Source organism: Geotrypetes seraphini, chromosome 5, assembly GCF_902459505.1.
Source record: "Geotrypetes seraphini chromosome 5, aGeoSer1.1, whole genome shotgun sequence".
Classification (NCBI taxonomy): domain Eukaryota; kingdom Metazoa; phylum Chordata; class Amphibia; order Gymnophiona; family Dermophiidae; genus Geotrypetes; species Geotrypetes seraphini.
In genome coordinates, this window is record NC_047088.1 from 120,234,077 (window position 1) to 120,250,696 (window position 16,620).

At 53.9% G+C, this 16,620-nt stretch overlaps 1 protein-coding gene across 11 annotated transcripts in view; it reads right to left on the reverse strand.

Moving 5' to 3' along the window:
* LOC117360477 overlaps positions 1 to 14,241 on the reverse strand; it is a 38,001-nt gene extending 23,760 nt beyond the window's left edge. For all 11 annotated transcript variants that reach the window (XR_004539425.1, XR_004539422.1, XR_004539427.1 and 8 more), the window contains exon 1: positions 13,979 to 14,241. Coding sequence is in view for 2 of the 11 variants with exons in the window: in XM_033944266.1 (XP_033800157.1) it covers positions 13,979 to 14,012 (34 nt within the window). In the remaining 9 variants the exon portion in view is untranslated. The remainder of the gene's footprint in view (positions 1 to 13,978) is intronic.
* Positions 14,242 to 16,620: the final 2,379 nt, after the last annotated feature.

A 16,620-nucleotide genomic window follows, 5' to 3' on the forward strand; every position in this document is an offset into this window, starting at 1 on the left:
CCCCCATCGCTGCTGTTTACGGTGCTTGGGGCCCCAGCACCCGACAGAGGCGTGTGTCAAGTGTGCCACCTTTCAGAAGCGGGCACTCACGCGCCGTAAGGCCCGCATGGCGGATCTTTTCTCCGTAGAGTCCCCGCCTGGGAAGGCCTCGAGTTCGGCCTCGGCTTCGGCCCCGGCCTTGACCTCGGCCTCGGCCTCGGGACCCTCGGCTTTGCCTCGTCCCTCGATGCCCTCTAAGCCAGTAGCTGCATCCAAGGCCTCGGGTAAGTCTCCACTTCCCTCCTCAGCTCCAGGATCATCTAAAAAGCCATCCTCGGGCTCTTCGACGGCGGGAGGGTCCACCTCCACTCAGCCCAGGATGCCCAAGTCCATCGCCCCGAGGGAATACTCGAGACCGAGGTCGCCCTCTGAGGAGCGTCGGCAGGTGCTGCCCCAGGGGATGTCGATCCCGGTGTTCCAGGAATTGCTCCGGGCATTGATCGCCTCGGAGCTCACCGGGGCGATTGAGCACCTGCAGCAGGCTTCGGCCTCGACTGCTTCGGCCTCGATGCCCCCGCAGTTGGCGACCTCGGCCTCGGGTACCGGGGCGTCGGCTCCAGAGGCGCCCACGGCCTCGACCTCGGCATTGCCCTCAGACTCGGCTTCGAGGGGACAGCCGGAGCGTAGCGTGCGCCCATGCGACAAGGTGCGCCGGGTACGGCGGCTCTCGTCGTCGTCCTCGGAGTCCTCGCGAGGTTCATCACCCTCGGGCAAGCCTCGGACGAGGCACCGTGCGAGGAAGGCCAAGCGGTCTCGGGCCTCGCCTCGGCGGCGCGGTCGCTCGTCGCCTGCCGGGGTCGATACCTTGAGGGTTCGGGACCTGCGGGTCGATAATCCCAATTTGTTCAGGTCTCCTGCCAGGGAGAGTTCCCGAGCGTCCTCGCCGTGGCCGAAGGGACGGGCTTCGGTGCCCCGGACCCCGGGGGGATCCCCCAAGGGTTCCCTTCGACAACATCGGTCTCCGACCCCCTCGAGGTCACAGGATTGTGCCTCCTTGGGATCGGGTTCGGGGAGGGAGCCGAGGTACTCTCACGAGGCCTCTCCCTTCGGCTCGGCTGGGAAGTCTCGGTCACCCTCTCCTCCTGCCAGACCTTCATCCTTCACGAGATTTGTGCAGGATATGGCGGTGGCTTTGGGTGTTGACTTGTTGGAGGGATCCACTTACACCAAGGAGTTTTTAGAGGAGCAGGATCTTCCTGCTCCCCCTCGGGAATCCCCTCACCTTCCCATCAACAAGGTCCTCCATCAGACCTTCCTTCGGAATCTCGAGGCTCCTTTGACGGTTGCTGTGGTGCCCTCCAAAATGGAGTCTAAATATCGCACCCTTCCCATCAAGGGGTTCGAGAAGGGGCAGCTGTCTCACAATTCCCTTCTGGTGGAGTCGGCACTTAAGAAATCGCAGCCTTCCAGGGTGTCGGCAGCGGTCCTGCCGGGTAGGGAGGGCCGGACCCTGGACAAATTCGGCCGTCGCCTTTATGCCAACTCTCTCATGGCGACGAGGGTGCTGAATTACGCCTTTTCGTACTCATCATTCTTGCATACGATGGTGAAGGACCTCCCTTCTTTTCGCGAGGTGATACCGGAGTCCCATAGAGACAGGTTTGCCACCTTCAGCTCTAATCTTTCTCAGCTGCGCCTCTACTTGTTCCACGCAGTTTACGACGCATTTGAACTTGCCTCGAGGGTATCTGCCTGTGCGGTGGCCATGCGCCGGCTGGCGTGGCTTCGTACCCTCGAGATGGATTCAAATTTGCAAGAGCGCTTGGCTAACTTACCTTGCGTCGGGGCGGAGCTCTTTGACGACTCATTGGATGCGGTGACCAAGAGGCTTTCTGAACAGGAACGCTCCCTGGCCTCTTTGGTGCGTCCGAAGCCTAAGCCCACTCCGCAGCGTCCCTTCCGGCAGCCCCCGAGGAGGTATCCTCAGAAGTCTACGCCGGCCTTCTCTAGACCACCACCACGGCCCCCTCCCCAGCAGGGTAGGGGTGGCCCTTCTAAACCCGCCACGCAGGGAGCGGCCAAGCCCGCGCCGTCTTTTTGACGGGGTGTGCGGTTGGGGGCGGGCCCCCTCCGCGATTTCGCTGAACCCCCTCCCCATCGGGGGTCGCCTCAGCGCATTTACCGGGGCGTGGTCTGGGATCACGTCCGACGCTTGGGTGCTCCGGAACATCTCAGAGGGCTATTCATTAAACTTCTCCGTGCAGCCTCCGGACATGCCACCCAGAGCTTGGCAGCAGTCGCGGAGTCAGTTGTCCCTTCTCCTGATCGAGGCCAGAGCCTTGTTGAGCCTCCGCGCCGTAGAGCTGGTGCCGCCGGATCAGAGGGGGCAGGGGTTTTACTCCCGCTACTTTCTGGTCCCGAAAAAGACAGGGGACTTGCGCCCCATTTTGGACCTTCGGAGGCTCAACAAGTGCCTGGTCCGGGAGAAGTTCCGTATGTTATCACTTCCAGTTTTGTATCCACTTCTGGAAGCAGGGGATTGGATGTGCTCCCTGGACTTGAAGGAAGCATACACCCATGTTCCGGTGCATCCCGCTTTCCGCAAGTTCTTGCGGTTCCAAGTAGGCGATTTGCACCTGCAGTATCGGGTTCTTCCCTTTGGTCTGGCGTCGTCCCCTCGGGTGTTCACCAAGTGTATGGTGGTGGTTGCGGCGGCCCTGCGCTCTCGGGGGCTGCAGGTCTTTCCCTACCTGGACGATTGGTTGATCAAGGCACCGTCCAGGGAGGGGGTTATCTTAGCGACCCAACAGACTATCAGTCTACTGCAAGGCCTGGGGTTCGAGGTGAACTTTCCCAAGTCTCAGTTGTGCCCAGCGCAGTCTCTCCAGTTCATTGGGGCCGTGCTGGACACGGTTCGCCTCCGCGCTTTCCTCCCCCCTCTCCAGCGGGAGGCCCTGCTTCGGTGGAGCCGCCACTGTCGGAAGCAATCCGTGGTGTCAGCCCAGCACATGATGATTCTGCTGGGTCACATGGCGTCGACGGTTCACGTCACGCCCTTCGCCCGCCTGCATCTGAGGCTCGCTCAGTGGACTCTGGCTTCTCAGTGGCGGCAGGATCGAGATCCAGTGTCTTCCCCGATATCAGTGACTCCTTCTTTGAGTCGATTGCTCCGTTGGTGGACCAACTCTTCCAATCTTTCCGGGGGTTTGCTGTTTCTCGTTCCACCTTACAGCAAGGTCCTGACCACGGACTCCTCAGAGTACGCGTGGGGGGCTCATCTGGACGGTCTGCGGACGCAGGGTCTGTGGTCGGCCGAAGACCGTCGGTGCCACATCAATGTGCTGGAGCTTCGCGCCATTTTTCTGGCGGCGCGAGCGTTTGTCCACCTGCTGCACGATCAGGTGGTGCTCGTGCGGACCGACAACCAGGTGGCGATGTACTATGTCAACAAACAAGGGGGTACGGGCTCTTGGCCTCTGTGCCAGGAGTCTCTTCGTCTTTGGGAATGGGCGGTCTCCCAGAACATATTCCTGCGGGCAGTTTACATTCAGGGAGAGCAGAACCGGCTGGCAGACAAACTCAGTTGGCTTCTCCAGCCGCACGAGTGGTCCCTAAACTCCCGGGTCCTGCGCGAGGTCTTCGACCGCTGGGGGACTCCTCAGGTGGATCTGTTTGCCTCCCCGGAAACTCACAAACTGCCTCTTTATTGTTCTCGGATGTATTCCCGGGACCGTCTCGAGGCCGATGCCTTCCTTCTCGACTGGGAGGGGAAGTTCCTTTATGCGTTCCCTCCTTTTCCTCTGATTTTGAGAACGCTGGTTCATCTCAGATCGACCGGAGCCTCTATGATCCTCATTGCGCCTCGTTGGCCCAGACAGCACTGGTTCTCCCTGCTTCTTCAGCTCAGTGTCAGGGAACCTCTACTTCTGCCGGTCTTTCCCTCTCTGCTGTCTCAGAGTCGGGGTTCGCTGTTACATCCCAATCTTCAGTCTTTACATCTGACTGCTTGGTTCCTCTCCCCCTGACTTCGATCCTGGTGTCTCAGGCCGTGAGGGAGATTTTGGAGGCCTCGCGCAAGATCTCGACTCGGCGCTGTTATGCCCAAAAGTGGACCAGATTTTCGTCCTGGTGCTCTTTGAATCGTCTGGAACCTAGTTCGGTTCCGGTGTCTTCGGTTTTGGACTATTTATTGCATCTGTCTGAGTCAGGCCTGAAGACGACTTCCATTCGGGTGCATCTCAGTGCCATTGCCGCTTTCCATCGGCACCTCGAGCGTCGTTCTCTCTCTCTTCATCCTCTGGTTGCTCGTTTCATGAAGGGTTTAGTGAATGTCCATCCTCCTCTGAAACCTTCTCCGGTGGTGTGGGATCTTAATGTAGTTTTGGCTCAGCTGATGAAGCCTCCTTTTGAGCCTATCGACAAGTCTCATCTTAAGTTTCTCACTTGGAAAGTGGTCTTTTTGATTGCGCTCACGTCCGCTCGTCGGATTAGTGAGCTGCAGGCCTTGGTGGCGGATCCTCCTTTCACGGTGTTTCATCATGATAAGGTGGTTCTTCGCACCCATCCTAAATTTTTGCCTAAGGTTGTGTCTGATTTCCACCTCAATCAGTCCATTGTCCTTCCAGTATTTTTTCCGAAGCCCCACTCACATCCCGGTGAGGCGGCGCTTCATACGCTTGACTGTAAGAGGGCGTTGGCTTTTTATCTCCAACGTTCCAAGTCTTATCGGAAGGTTCCTCAATTGTTTTTGTCCTTTGACCCTAATCGTTTAGGACACCCAGTCTCAAAGCGCACCTTGTCAAACTGGTTAGCTGCTTGTATTTCCTTTTGCTACGCTCAGGCTGATCTCCCGCTTTCGGGTCGAGTCACGGGGCATAAAGTCCGAGCGATGGCAGCTTCGGTTGCTTTCCTCCGATCCACGCCTATGGAGGAGATTTGTAAAGCTGCCACTTGGTCTTCGGTTCATACGTTCACCTCCCATTACTGTCTGGACTCTTTGTCCAGAAGTGACGGCCGGTTTGGCCAGTCGGTGTTACGTAATCTGTTTTCCTAAATTGCCATCCTCCCTCCTTCCCGTTTTTGGTTGGCTTGGAGGTCACCCACATGTGAGAATATCATGCCTGCTTGTCCTGGGATAAAGCACAGTTACTTACCGTAACAGGTGTTATCCAGGGACAGCAGGCATATATTCTCACAACCCGCCCTCCTCCCCGGGGATGGCTTTTTATTTTGCTTGATATGGAACTGAGGACCACGAGGTGGGGATGCGCCCTCTAGTGGGCAAGAAGGCTAGCACATGCGTGGTGCAGTGTGCAAACTTGAAACTTCAATCAAGTTTGCTTGAAAAGCTGTCCGCGCTGGGGCTCCGTAGATGACGTCACCCACATGTGAGAATATATGCCTGCTGTCCCTGGATAACACCTGTTACGGTAAGTAACTGTGCTATTTACGCAGCGCTCTTTTCTCCTGTACTATTTATAGGTATATCGGGTAGTTGTTTTTTTTCATATAGGAGAGAAATGTGTTTCTTCCCAGGGACTAGGGTGATGGGTCACAGTCTCAGGTTTGCATTCTTCTTTGGTCACCGTGACTAAGAGTATGGGATTCTGTACAGATTCTAGGATCCATGTTGCTGACTCCTCTGGGAACTTCAGCTTGCTTTCCCGTTATAACGGTGTCGTGGTGCTCCCGTTATTTGGTAGGCTCCTCAAGCATTGCTCAGTGTGATTTGGTGGCTCAGCATGATTTCTCTTTTCAAAGGCATGCCTCGGTCTTTGCTGGACTGGATCCTGGTCACCACACATCCCGGGCAGGCGGGTTTGGGGAGGCTCGGTGCCTTCCATCCTCAGATCCACGAGTGTGGTCTTGAGAGGTGACTCAGTACTTGTTCATTGTTCTGCTCTGGAGCATGGTCAGACTACCTTTCTGGAGCTTCAGACCATTCTTCCGGTATTCCACTGAAGCTCTTTTCAGTCAGTATTATGATGGTGTATTTCTCTGCAGCCTGAGCAGTAGGTGATATTCTCAATTGGCAGGTAATGTCATGGTTCTACTTCCATGGGTGGACCCTGTCATACCTACCCAGCTCCTGTTCACGGCAGCGAGCTGGAACACGGTGATTGTCTCTGTTCACACGTGTACCCTTTTAACCAGGGTACCCTTCAGGCTTTCTTAGGCGTCTGCCTAAGGTACAATATCAGATTCCCTGACATTACCAAAAGAAAACAGGCAAGGGAAAAGAAATTCACACACCTCCAAAATCCAGGATAGCAGAATAATCAAATTGAGTTTATTCCTTTGGTTCTGGATTGTTCTGTACAATTGTTCTTAGTGTCCTGCAACAATTCTCACACAGGTTTGAAAGAAATATAAACTTTGGGTTAAGTTAACCACTCTGGCTTTGTGCATACCAGTTTGACTCTAATGTCCAAAAAAATAAGAAATGCAAAATAAACTTTTCAGGCTGGACTCTAAATCTTTTGTAACATAGTCCTCTTCACCAGCCAATTATGTGACAAGGATGGCTGTAGCCACAATTCTTTCTCCAGGTCAAACAAAGCTTATACAAAAGCAGAAAGAAAAAAACAAACAGGTCAAAAGAACACAGTTAACTTTGCAACCCTGCCACGGAGTGACTGCAGAAAAGGAACTCTCCTTAAAGAAGTTCCCCTGTGTTGGCCGTTTCAGAGAAAGCACAGTTACTTACCGTAACAGGTGTTATCCAGGGACAGCAGGCATATATTCTCACATGTGGGTGACGTCATCTACGGAGCCCCGATGCGGAAGCATTTTCAAGCAAACTTGATTGAAGATTTAAGTTTGCTCTGCTGCTCCACACATGCGTGCCTTCCTGCTCCACTAGGGGGTGCATCCCCTCGTGGTCTCAAGTTCACTTAACTAGCCAAGAAGCCAACCTCGGGGAGGTGGGTGGGTTGTGAGAATATATGCCTGCTGTCCCTGGATAACACCTGTTACGGTAAGTAACTGTGCTTTATCCCAGGACAAGCAGGCATGATATTCTCACATGTGGGTGACCTCCAAGCTTACTGAAGAGGGATGGAGGGAAGTTGGCAATTTAAGCAAATAGATTTCGCAATACCGATTGGCCGAACCGGCCATCGCTTCTGGACAGGGAGTCCAGACAGTAGTGGGAGGTGAAGGTATGAACCGAAGACCACGTGGCAGCCTTGCAGATTTCCTCGATAGGTGTGGACCTGAGGAACGCTACGGAGGCTGCCATCGCTCGGACTTTGTGTCCCGTTACTCGACCATGCAGCGCGAGACCAGCCTGAGCGTAGCAAAAGGAGATGCAATCGGCCAACCAGTTGGACAAGGTGCGTTTGGAAACTGGGTGGCCTAACCGGTTTGGGTCGAAGGACAGAAACAGTTGTTGGACTTTCCGGTGTGGCTGAGTGCGTTGGAGGTAAAAGGCCAACGCTCTTTTGCAGTCAAGAGTGTGGAGCGCCACTTCTCCGGGGTGAGAGTGGGGCTTGGGAAAAAACACGGGTAGGACGATGGACTGATTGAGATGGAAATCAGACACTACTTTAGGTAGGAACTTTGGATGGGTGCGGAGTACCACCTTGTCGTGATGGAATACCGTGAAGGGTGGGTCCGCTACCAGCGCTTGTAGCTCACTAACCCGCCGTGCGGACGTGAGCGCGAGTAAGAAAATTACCTTCCAAGTGAAGAATTTTGGATGGCATTTGTCTAGTGGCTCAAATGGAGGTTTCATTAGTTGAGCCAGAACCACGTTAAGGTCCCAAACCACCGGGGGAGGTTTGAGAGGGGGGTGGACGTTCAGCAGACCCTTCATGAAGCGAGTGACTAAGGGATGGAGCGAGAGGGCTTTCCCTTCCAGGGGCTGATGGAAGGCCGCAATCGCACTGAGGTGTACTCGAATGGAGTTGGTCTTTAGGCCGGAATGAGATAGTTGAAGTAGATAGTCAAGGACCAGGGGGACGGGGACCGACACCGGGTCCTGGCTGTGGGAGGAGCACCAGGTTGAGAATCTGGTCCACTTTTGGGAGTAGCAGGTTCTCGTCGAGGTTTTTCTAGAGGCCTCCAATATCTCCTTGACTGATTGAGACACGGGGAGAGCAGTCAGGGGGAGAGAAACCAAGCATTCAGATGAAGAGACTGAAGATTGGGATGTAACAGTGAACCCTGACCCTGTGACAGTAGAGAGGGAAACAGAGGCAGAGGCAGTGGATCTCTGACACTGAGTTGAAGTAGTAGGGAAAACCACGGCTGGCGTGGCCAGCGAGGGGCAATCAGGATCAGGGTGGCTTGTACTGTTTTCAGGTGGACAAGCGTCCGCAGTATCAGAGGAAATGGCGGGAACGCGTACAGGAACCTTCCCTCCCAGTCGAGGAGGAAGGCGTCGGCCTCGAGCCGGTCCGGGGAGTATATCCGGGAGCAGAAGAGAGGCAGCTTGTGATTGTGAGGGGACGCGAACAGGTCTATTTGAGGTGTCCCCCACCGTTCGAACACCCCTCGTAGGGTCTGGGAGTGTAGTGACCACTCGGGTGGCTGGAGGAGGCGGCTGAGTCTGTCCGCCAGGCAGTTTTGTTCTCCTTGTATGTACACTTCTTCGAGGGAATTAACAAACAGATGGACAAAGGAGACCCCATAGACATCATATACCTAGATTTCCAGAAAGCCTTTGACAAGGTGCCTCATGAACGTCTACTCCGGAAACTGAAGAACCATGGGGTGGACGGAGCCGTGCATAGATGGATCAGAAACTGGTTAGCGGGTAGGAAACAGAGGGTAGGGGTGAAGGGACACTACTCAGACTGGAGGAAAGTCACGAGTGGTGTCCCGCAGGGCTCAGTGCTCGGGCCACTGCTATTTAATATATTCATAAATGATCTAGAAACAGGAACAAAGAGTGAGATAATAAAATTTGCGGATGACACCAAACTATTTAGTGGAGCTCGGACAAAGGAAGACTGTGAAAAATTGCAAAGGGACTTGGACAAATTGGGAGAATGGGCAGAGAGATGGCAGATGAAGTTCAATGTTGAGAAATGTAAAGTATTGCATGTGGGAATCAGAAACCCGAGGCACAGCTATACAATGGGAGGGATGTTATTGAATGAGAGTACCCAAGAAAGGGACTTGGGGGTAATGGTGGACATGACAATGAAGCCGACGGCACAGTGCGCAGCGGCCGCCAAGAGAGCGAATAAAATGCTGGGGATAATCAAGAAGGGTATTACAACAAGAACGAAAGAAGTTATCCTGCCGCTGTACCGGGCAATGGTGCGTCCGCATCTTGAGTACTGCGTCCAGTATTGGTCACCATACCTTAAGAAGGATATGGTGTTACTCGAGAGAGTTCAGAGGAGAGCGACACGACTGATTAAGGGGATGGAAAACCTTTCATACGCTGAGAGATTGGAGAAACTGGGTCTCTTTTCCCTGGAGAAGAGAAGACTTAGAGGGGATATGATAGAGACTTACAAGATCATGAAGGGCATAGAGAGAGTAGAGAGGGACAGATTCTTCAAACTTTCAGAACATAAAAAAAAACAAGAGGGCATTCGGAAAAGTTGAAAGGGGACAGATTCAAAACAAATGCTAGGAAGTTCTTCTTTACCCAACGTGTGGTGGACACCTGGAATGCGCTTCCAGAGGACGTTATAGGGCAGCGAACGGTACTGGGGTTTAAGAAAGGATTGGACAATTTCCTGCTGGAAAAGGGGATAGAGGGGTATAGATAAAAGATTACTGCACAGGTCCTGAACCTGATGGGCCGCCGCGTGAGCGGACTGCTGGGCGCGATGGACCTTAGGTCTGACCCAGCGGAGGCATTTCTTATGTTCTTACACCGCTCGAAGGAAGGTGTTGTTGGAGATTGCCCATTTCCAGAGGCGCAGGGCTTCCCGACAAAGGGACCAAGACCCTGTCCCCCCTTGTTTGTTTATGTAGTACATCGCTACCTGGTTGTCGGTTCGGATGAGAACCACTCGGTCGTGGAGCAGATGTTGGAAGGCTACAGCTGCGAGATAGATGGCCCGGAGTTCTAGCACGTTGATGTGGCAGCGACGGTCTTGTGCTGACCACATTCCTTGGGTGCGTAGGCCGTCCAGATGGGCTCCCCAAGCGTACTCCGACGAGTCCGTGGTGAGTACCTTGCTGTGGGGTGGGGTGAGGAAGAGCAAACCTTTGGAAAGATTTGAAGAGTCGCCCCACCAGCGGAGCGATCGTTGCAATGAAGGAGTCACTGTCACGGAGCGGTCGATCGGGTCCCGGTCTTGACGCCATTGAGACGCCAGGGTCCATTGAGGGATTCTCAGATGGAGGCGGGCGAAGGGTGTGACATGGACGGTGGAGGCCATGTGGCCCAGGAGGGTCATCATCTGTCGAGCTGATACCGAGGTCAGCAGGGAGATCCTTCGGCTCAGACTTGCTAACGCCTCCAGGCGCGGAGGGGGGAGGAAGGAACGGAGGCGAACCGTGTCCAGCGTGGCCCCGATGAACTGTAGGGACTGCGAGGGGCATAGTTGAGATTTTGGGAAGTTTATTTCGAACCCCAGACTTTGTAGGTAGGTAATAGTCTGTTGGGTCGCTGAGATAACCCCTTCCCTGGACGGGGCTTTGATTAGCCAGTCGTCCAGGTAGGGGAATACCTGGAGGCCCTGGGAACGTAAGGTTGCTGCTACCACCACGAGGCACTTGGTGAAGACCCGAGGTGATGATGCTAGTCCGAAGGGGAGGACTCGGTATTGTAGGTGCCAGTCCCCTACCTGGAAACGCAAGAATTTGCGGTGAGCGGGGTGCACTGGGACATGTGTGTACGCCTCCTTGAGATCGAGGGAGCAGAGCCAGTCGCCCTCGTCGATCAGGGGGTAAAGTGTCGGTAGTGAGAGCATCCAAAACTTTTCCCGTACCAGGAATTTGTTGAGGCGTCTCAAGTCTAGTATTGGGCGTAGGTCTCCCGTTTTTTTCGGTACCAGGAAGTAACGGGAGTAGAAGCCCTTCCCCCGTTGGTCGGGGGGAACCTTCTCCACTGCTCTCAGGCGAAGCAGGTCTCGAGCTTCGGAGAGGAGTAGGGATAGCTGAGTCCGGTTGGGAGGGCAATTCCTTGGGGGGTTGTCCGGGGGAATGGCCCGAAAGTTGAGAGAGTACCCTGATGAGATCACGCCAAGGACCCATGCGTCCGACGTGGCTTGTTCCCAGCGAGGGTAAAAGGCTTTGAGTCGACCCTCGATGGGAAGGAGGCCTGGGACTATGGCGGAGGGGGCCCGCCCCCTTCCGCATGCCCCGTCAAAAGGACGGGGATGGTTTGGTGGTCGCAGGCGGTTGGGACTTGGGCATGGCCCTGTGGTGGGCTTGCGGACGCCTGGGTGGGGGCTGCGAGAAAGCAGGGGTGGACTTTTGTGGGTAGCGGCGCGAAGGGGCCCTATACAGCCTGGCCGCTGGCGGTTTGGGCTTTTGCCGGACAAGGGAGGCAAACGAGCGTTCATGTTCGGAGAGGCGTTTTGTAGCCGCCTCGATAGTGTCATCGAACAATTCCTTTCCCACGCAGGGGAGGTTAGCCAACCGGTCCTGTAAGTTGGGGTCCATGTCGACCAGGCGCAGCCAAGCTAGTCGGCGCATGGCGATAGCGAAGGCTGCTTCTCTGGAGGAGAGTTCGAAGCCATCGTAGGCCGCGTGGAATAGATGAAGGCGCAGGTTGGAGAGAGACTCTAAAAGCAGGCCGAACGTTCCTTGCCGGGAGGCCGGTAGGTCAGTCTCAAAGGCTCTCAATAGTCCAATGAGGTGTTTGAGGTAGGATGTGAAGGTGAAAGTGTAGCTTTGCACCCTAGAGGCCATCATTGGGTTTTGGTATAGTGTCCTGCTGAACTTGTCCAGGGTTCGGCCTTCTCGGCCTGGGGGGACCGCTGCTGAGACCCGGGACGGGTGAGCCTTTTTCAAGGAGGATTCTACTAGCAGCGATTGGTGGGAGAGCTGTGGTTGCTCGAATCCCGGGTAAGGTACTGTGCGGTACTTGGCCTCCATTTTGGAGGGTACGGCCGTGACCATGTAGGGGGTCTCCAGGTTCCTGAAGAAGGCCTGTTGGAGTACCGGGTTAGGTGGTAAGCGAAGGGACTCTCTGGGCAGTGATGGCATATCCAGCTCCGCCAGGTACTCCTTAGAGTATCTGGAGTCGGACTGGAGGTCTAAGTCCAATGCGTGGCCCATGTCTTGGACAAAGCGAGTGAAGGATGGGCGAGATGTCCCCGGGGCCCCGTGCGGGGTCGGGGAACGAGACCTTCGTCGGGTGGAGAAGGATAGGGAGGCTTCCCTCGAGTATCGAGGTTCATGCTCTGATCCATGCTCCGAGACTGGGGAAGCACTGTGAGAGTGTTCCGGGGTTGTCGATCTTCGGCGTCTCGAGGGGCCCCTCGGAGACGATGCCAGAGTTAGGGGTACCGATCGATGTCGGATCGGTGACCTCGATCCGGACTCCCTTGGAGAATACGTCCGAGGGGGAGTTCGGAGGATGCGCGGGTTGGAGAGTGATAACTCCGCCACCCTTAGTGGTCCCGTACGAGGTGTGGGAGAACGGCCTCATAGAGTTGGTGAACCTCGGGCCTTCTTGGAGGTACGGCGGTTCGAGGTTTCTGTCGTTTTAGCCCGACGTTTTGCCCCTCGGCGGTATGCGGAAGGGGAACGTCTCGGGCGCCTCGGCGAGGAGTCCGAGGAGGATGGGATGCGGCGAGGATTGCGCACCTTTCCTCGAGGTTGTTCGGTGCGAGGCTCAGGCTGGTCTGGCACATTTGAGGTCGAGGCCGATTGAAACTGGGCCATTGCAGTGGACAGCTCCGACGTGATCATCGCTCGGAGTAGGTCCTGGAAGACGGGCACGGACAGCATCGAAGGCATGTCCACTGCCTCGGTGCACTCCACCTGGGGCGACCTCGTATCAGAGTATTCCCGTGTGGTGGAGGCACGGCCCGAAGGCTTGGAGGGCTTAGTCGGGGCTGTAAGCATGGGGCTTCCGCCATGCGTCGACGTTGTCCCCGAGGCTGGCTTCTTCACTGTTACAGAACCTGAAGAGGGAAGAGGGGACTTACCCGGGGCCGAGGCTTTCTGTTGTCCCGAGGACTTCGGGGTCGAGTCTCGAGGCGATGCTGAGGTATCAGGGGCCGAGGTCAAGGCCGGGGCCGAGGCCGGGGCCGACCTCGAGGCCGAGGTGGAGGGTTGGTCCGGAGTGAAGAGGTCCGCCATGCGGGCTTTTCTTCGGCGGAGGGCCCGGTTTTGGAAATTAGCGCACTGGGGGCAGGAGTCGGTTGGATGAGCCGCCCCCAGACAGAGGATGCACCGGCGATGCGGATCTGTGAGAGAAAGAAGCCGCTCGCACCGGGTGCACTTTTTAAAGCCGGTCAAAGGCCGGGACATTAAATCGAAAGTAGCCGCGGCTCGATTAGCCACGCGGCCACGGGGACCCGGAAGCCTCCGGGTCGTCGAAAACGAAGCAGGAATCAAGTAAAGAAGTAAAGGATTCGCGCACAGCGACTTAATCGAGAAAAAACAAGAAAAAATCGCGGTGCTAGAAGGCAGTTGGGGCAGAGCCTGAGAAACACGGCTTCTAGGCTCACGGAAAATTTTGAACTGGAGACCACGAGGGGATGCACCCCCTAGTGGAGCAGGAAGGCACGCATGCGTGGAGCAGCAGAGCAAACTTAAATCTTCAATCAAGTTTGCTTGAAAATGCTTCCGCATCGGGGCTCTGTAGATGACGTCACCCACATGTGAGAATATCATGCCTGCTTGTCCTGGGATAATGTTATCTCCCTTAATTACTCCCCAGCTGAGCTGAGAGGGAACAAACAAATGATCCGTGCTGCAGTGGAATTTCACAGTTCAAATTATCAGTGCTTTTGAAGATAGCTTTTCTATTCTCCCCCAGCGTTTGGCATACAAACACTTTCATTCAAACCATTAAGCAGAACTTACAACAAAAAAACTGGTGAGAAAAAAAACCAATAAGTCATTCATTTCCCACCTTTGTTCAGGCTGTGTCCATTGCCTCTAAGCATTCCCTAGGCATAGGAGACACACCAATATCCATTGGTTCACAGCTGGGCAACTGTCTCTCTGTTCCAGCCTCAAGCACTCCTGAGACGTCCACCATGTCCCAGTCTTGGTTCATTAGCATTCAGTTGAGGAGGAGAGTGTTCTCCACCGAGCTCACCTTGAAGCCTCCTCGGCTCCTCCTCCTCTCTGTGTCTCAGCTGCTCTGCTTTAACCCCCTCTAATTCGCCCCTCCCTGCTCTGAAGAGGGGGAAGGGAGAGAAATCTCTCTGCAGCTGTGTCTGTCTCAGTGACAGCTTCCTGTGTAGAGCCTGGCCTTCTGGGAGCTGTAGTTTCTTAGCTCCTGGGTTAGTCCCAGTGAAGTCAGCGCTTATAACATCAGCAGGGCCAACCTGATCCGCTCTCCTGCAACGGGGTTTCCTGCTCTTCTTCCCTAATTCTGTGTCAAAGCTAGGAAGAGAGCTAGATTTGTCACAACCCTCATCTGCTTCTTCGGTTGGCAGCTCATTTTCCAGGTCAGGAAATGGGTTTGGATAGACTTTCTCTCCGTGAAATCTGAGCATGGCTCATTTATTGTATGTGACGGTATACTGCGCTGTGTACGCTCTAGCAAGTGTGAAGGATAGTAATAGTGAAATCTTCTACATCGTGTGAATTTTAGTTCAGGCGTTCCGGCTCTTTGTATGGAAGTGAGATCTCCTGGAACTAGACCTCATGGCCTCATCTTGAAATTTTAAGCTTCCTAGTTTCTTCAGCGGACACAGGGAGTAGGCGTCAGAGCAGCGTGGCTTCTTTCTCACCTCTGGTTTCTCTTTTTTTCAGTGTTTCCCCTGCTGATGATGAATTGGCTTGGCCATCTCACGCTCGCTTTCAGGGCGCAATATTTGTAGAATCTCTGGATTGGCTGCACCATTCTTGCTTTGCGGTTCTGATGAGTTTTTCGACAGCTGGACTGTTGAGTTTCCTGGTATCTCCAGATTGCTTACCTAGAGTCCGATCAACATGCTTATTTGTACTACTTTGGTATTACTGAAAGGTCACTTGGACACACAAAGTCAGAGGCGTGAAGAAAGTAAAAGAAATTTATTCACAGCATGCATGTTGGACCCCTGAGCTTCAAGCTGGCTCAGAAGTGCCGAAACCAGGAAGTTACAGAGATATTTATTCATTTTTCTGGCTATACAACTGAATTCTAGAAAAAGCTTTTCACGTGTTACTTTTCTTAACACTCATTGGTTCTAAGCTCACACTAGCAGGTCACTAGCAGGACACCTATCTAACTCTAACAGTTAAATGTACAGAAGGGCAGGGTACATCATGGCTCAAACTCTTATCTATTCAGCTTACAATGTGGTAAGGTAGGGACATACATTTTAGGCAGATGCAGTCAATAGATTATACACTGTTTTCAGCTATGTAGGCCAGAGCAATATTTTAAACAACAGTTAACTATTTCATGACCCTACATTCCCCCCTTTCAGGCTGGCGTACCTAAGGAGCCAAGCCTGACAAAATAAAGTTAGGGGTCAGGAAAGTCGGGGTCCCCAGTGGGTAAGGGACGATACTGGGAGAGGGCCAATGCAGCAGTGGAACGTTTGACAACAGAGTCCATAGTTCAGTGGAGCAGCTTTATGGCTATGGGGACCACACAGGGCAGGCAGCAAAGGAGCAGAGAAGACAGGGCAGCAACCAGCAAGATGATCTTCAATGCTGAACCAGAGGGCAACCAGGAGCTGAAGGTACCAGAGATCCAGTCTGCAGTAAGGTCACGCTAGGTCTGGTCAGGAACATGAGCCAGTTTGGTGATACGATCCACATCGTTCTCAATCACTTTACTCAAGTTCAAGGCAGCAGTTGGAGAGGTTGAATTTATCACAGGCACAGCAGCTAGTAAATAGTCCAAAGCTAGACGATTCTGATAAATAGCAGTGCGCATTTTAGCATTCGCTCTGCCAATGGTACTCAAAGCTCGGGAGGTCTCATTGGTTATCAGTTCAAGTACAGCTTATAGACAAATAATGCAGTTCAGCATATAGATTGGGGTCTGATAGCCCCAGGTGTCATCCTCGGTCCATGTGGCAGGTCCATAAGCAGCAATGATCCGTTCTGCAGGCCATTCATCACCCCATTCACCTATTTTAAGGGAATTGGTGGAAGTAGACCGCTTTTGGCGACCTCTGGTGTTGAATACAGGGGCTCCCAGGTGTTCACCATCGGCCAGCGGTAACAGGAAGAAGCTGGGACGGATCATGCAAAGCACATATGTACCAGTCCATTAAGCAGGCAACCAAGAGTAGGCAAACGGATCACAGAGCCAATATCAACTATCAGGAGCTGACCATAATTCATAGGAAGTTCCATTAAGCAGTGTCTGAAGGGCTGAAGACAGTGGGAAGCAACAATGGAGGCTCACAAGGCCCATTGTGAAGGTCGTGGACCTGACGTAAAAGTGAGGGTCTGTGAAGTCAGATTTAACATGTCCAGCTGCATTGCCTCCCATAGCCACTGTTCTCCCATACCAGTCCCTCCTCATACAAAATAATTGCTAACATTAAGAGTCTGACCTATAGTTTCAGCAAACTATATAAACAGATTTCTAGTGATTACAGGATA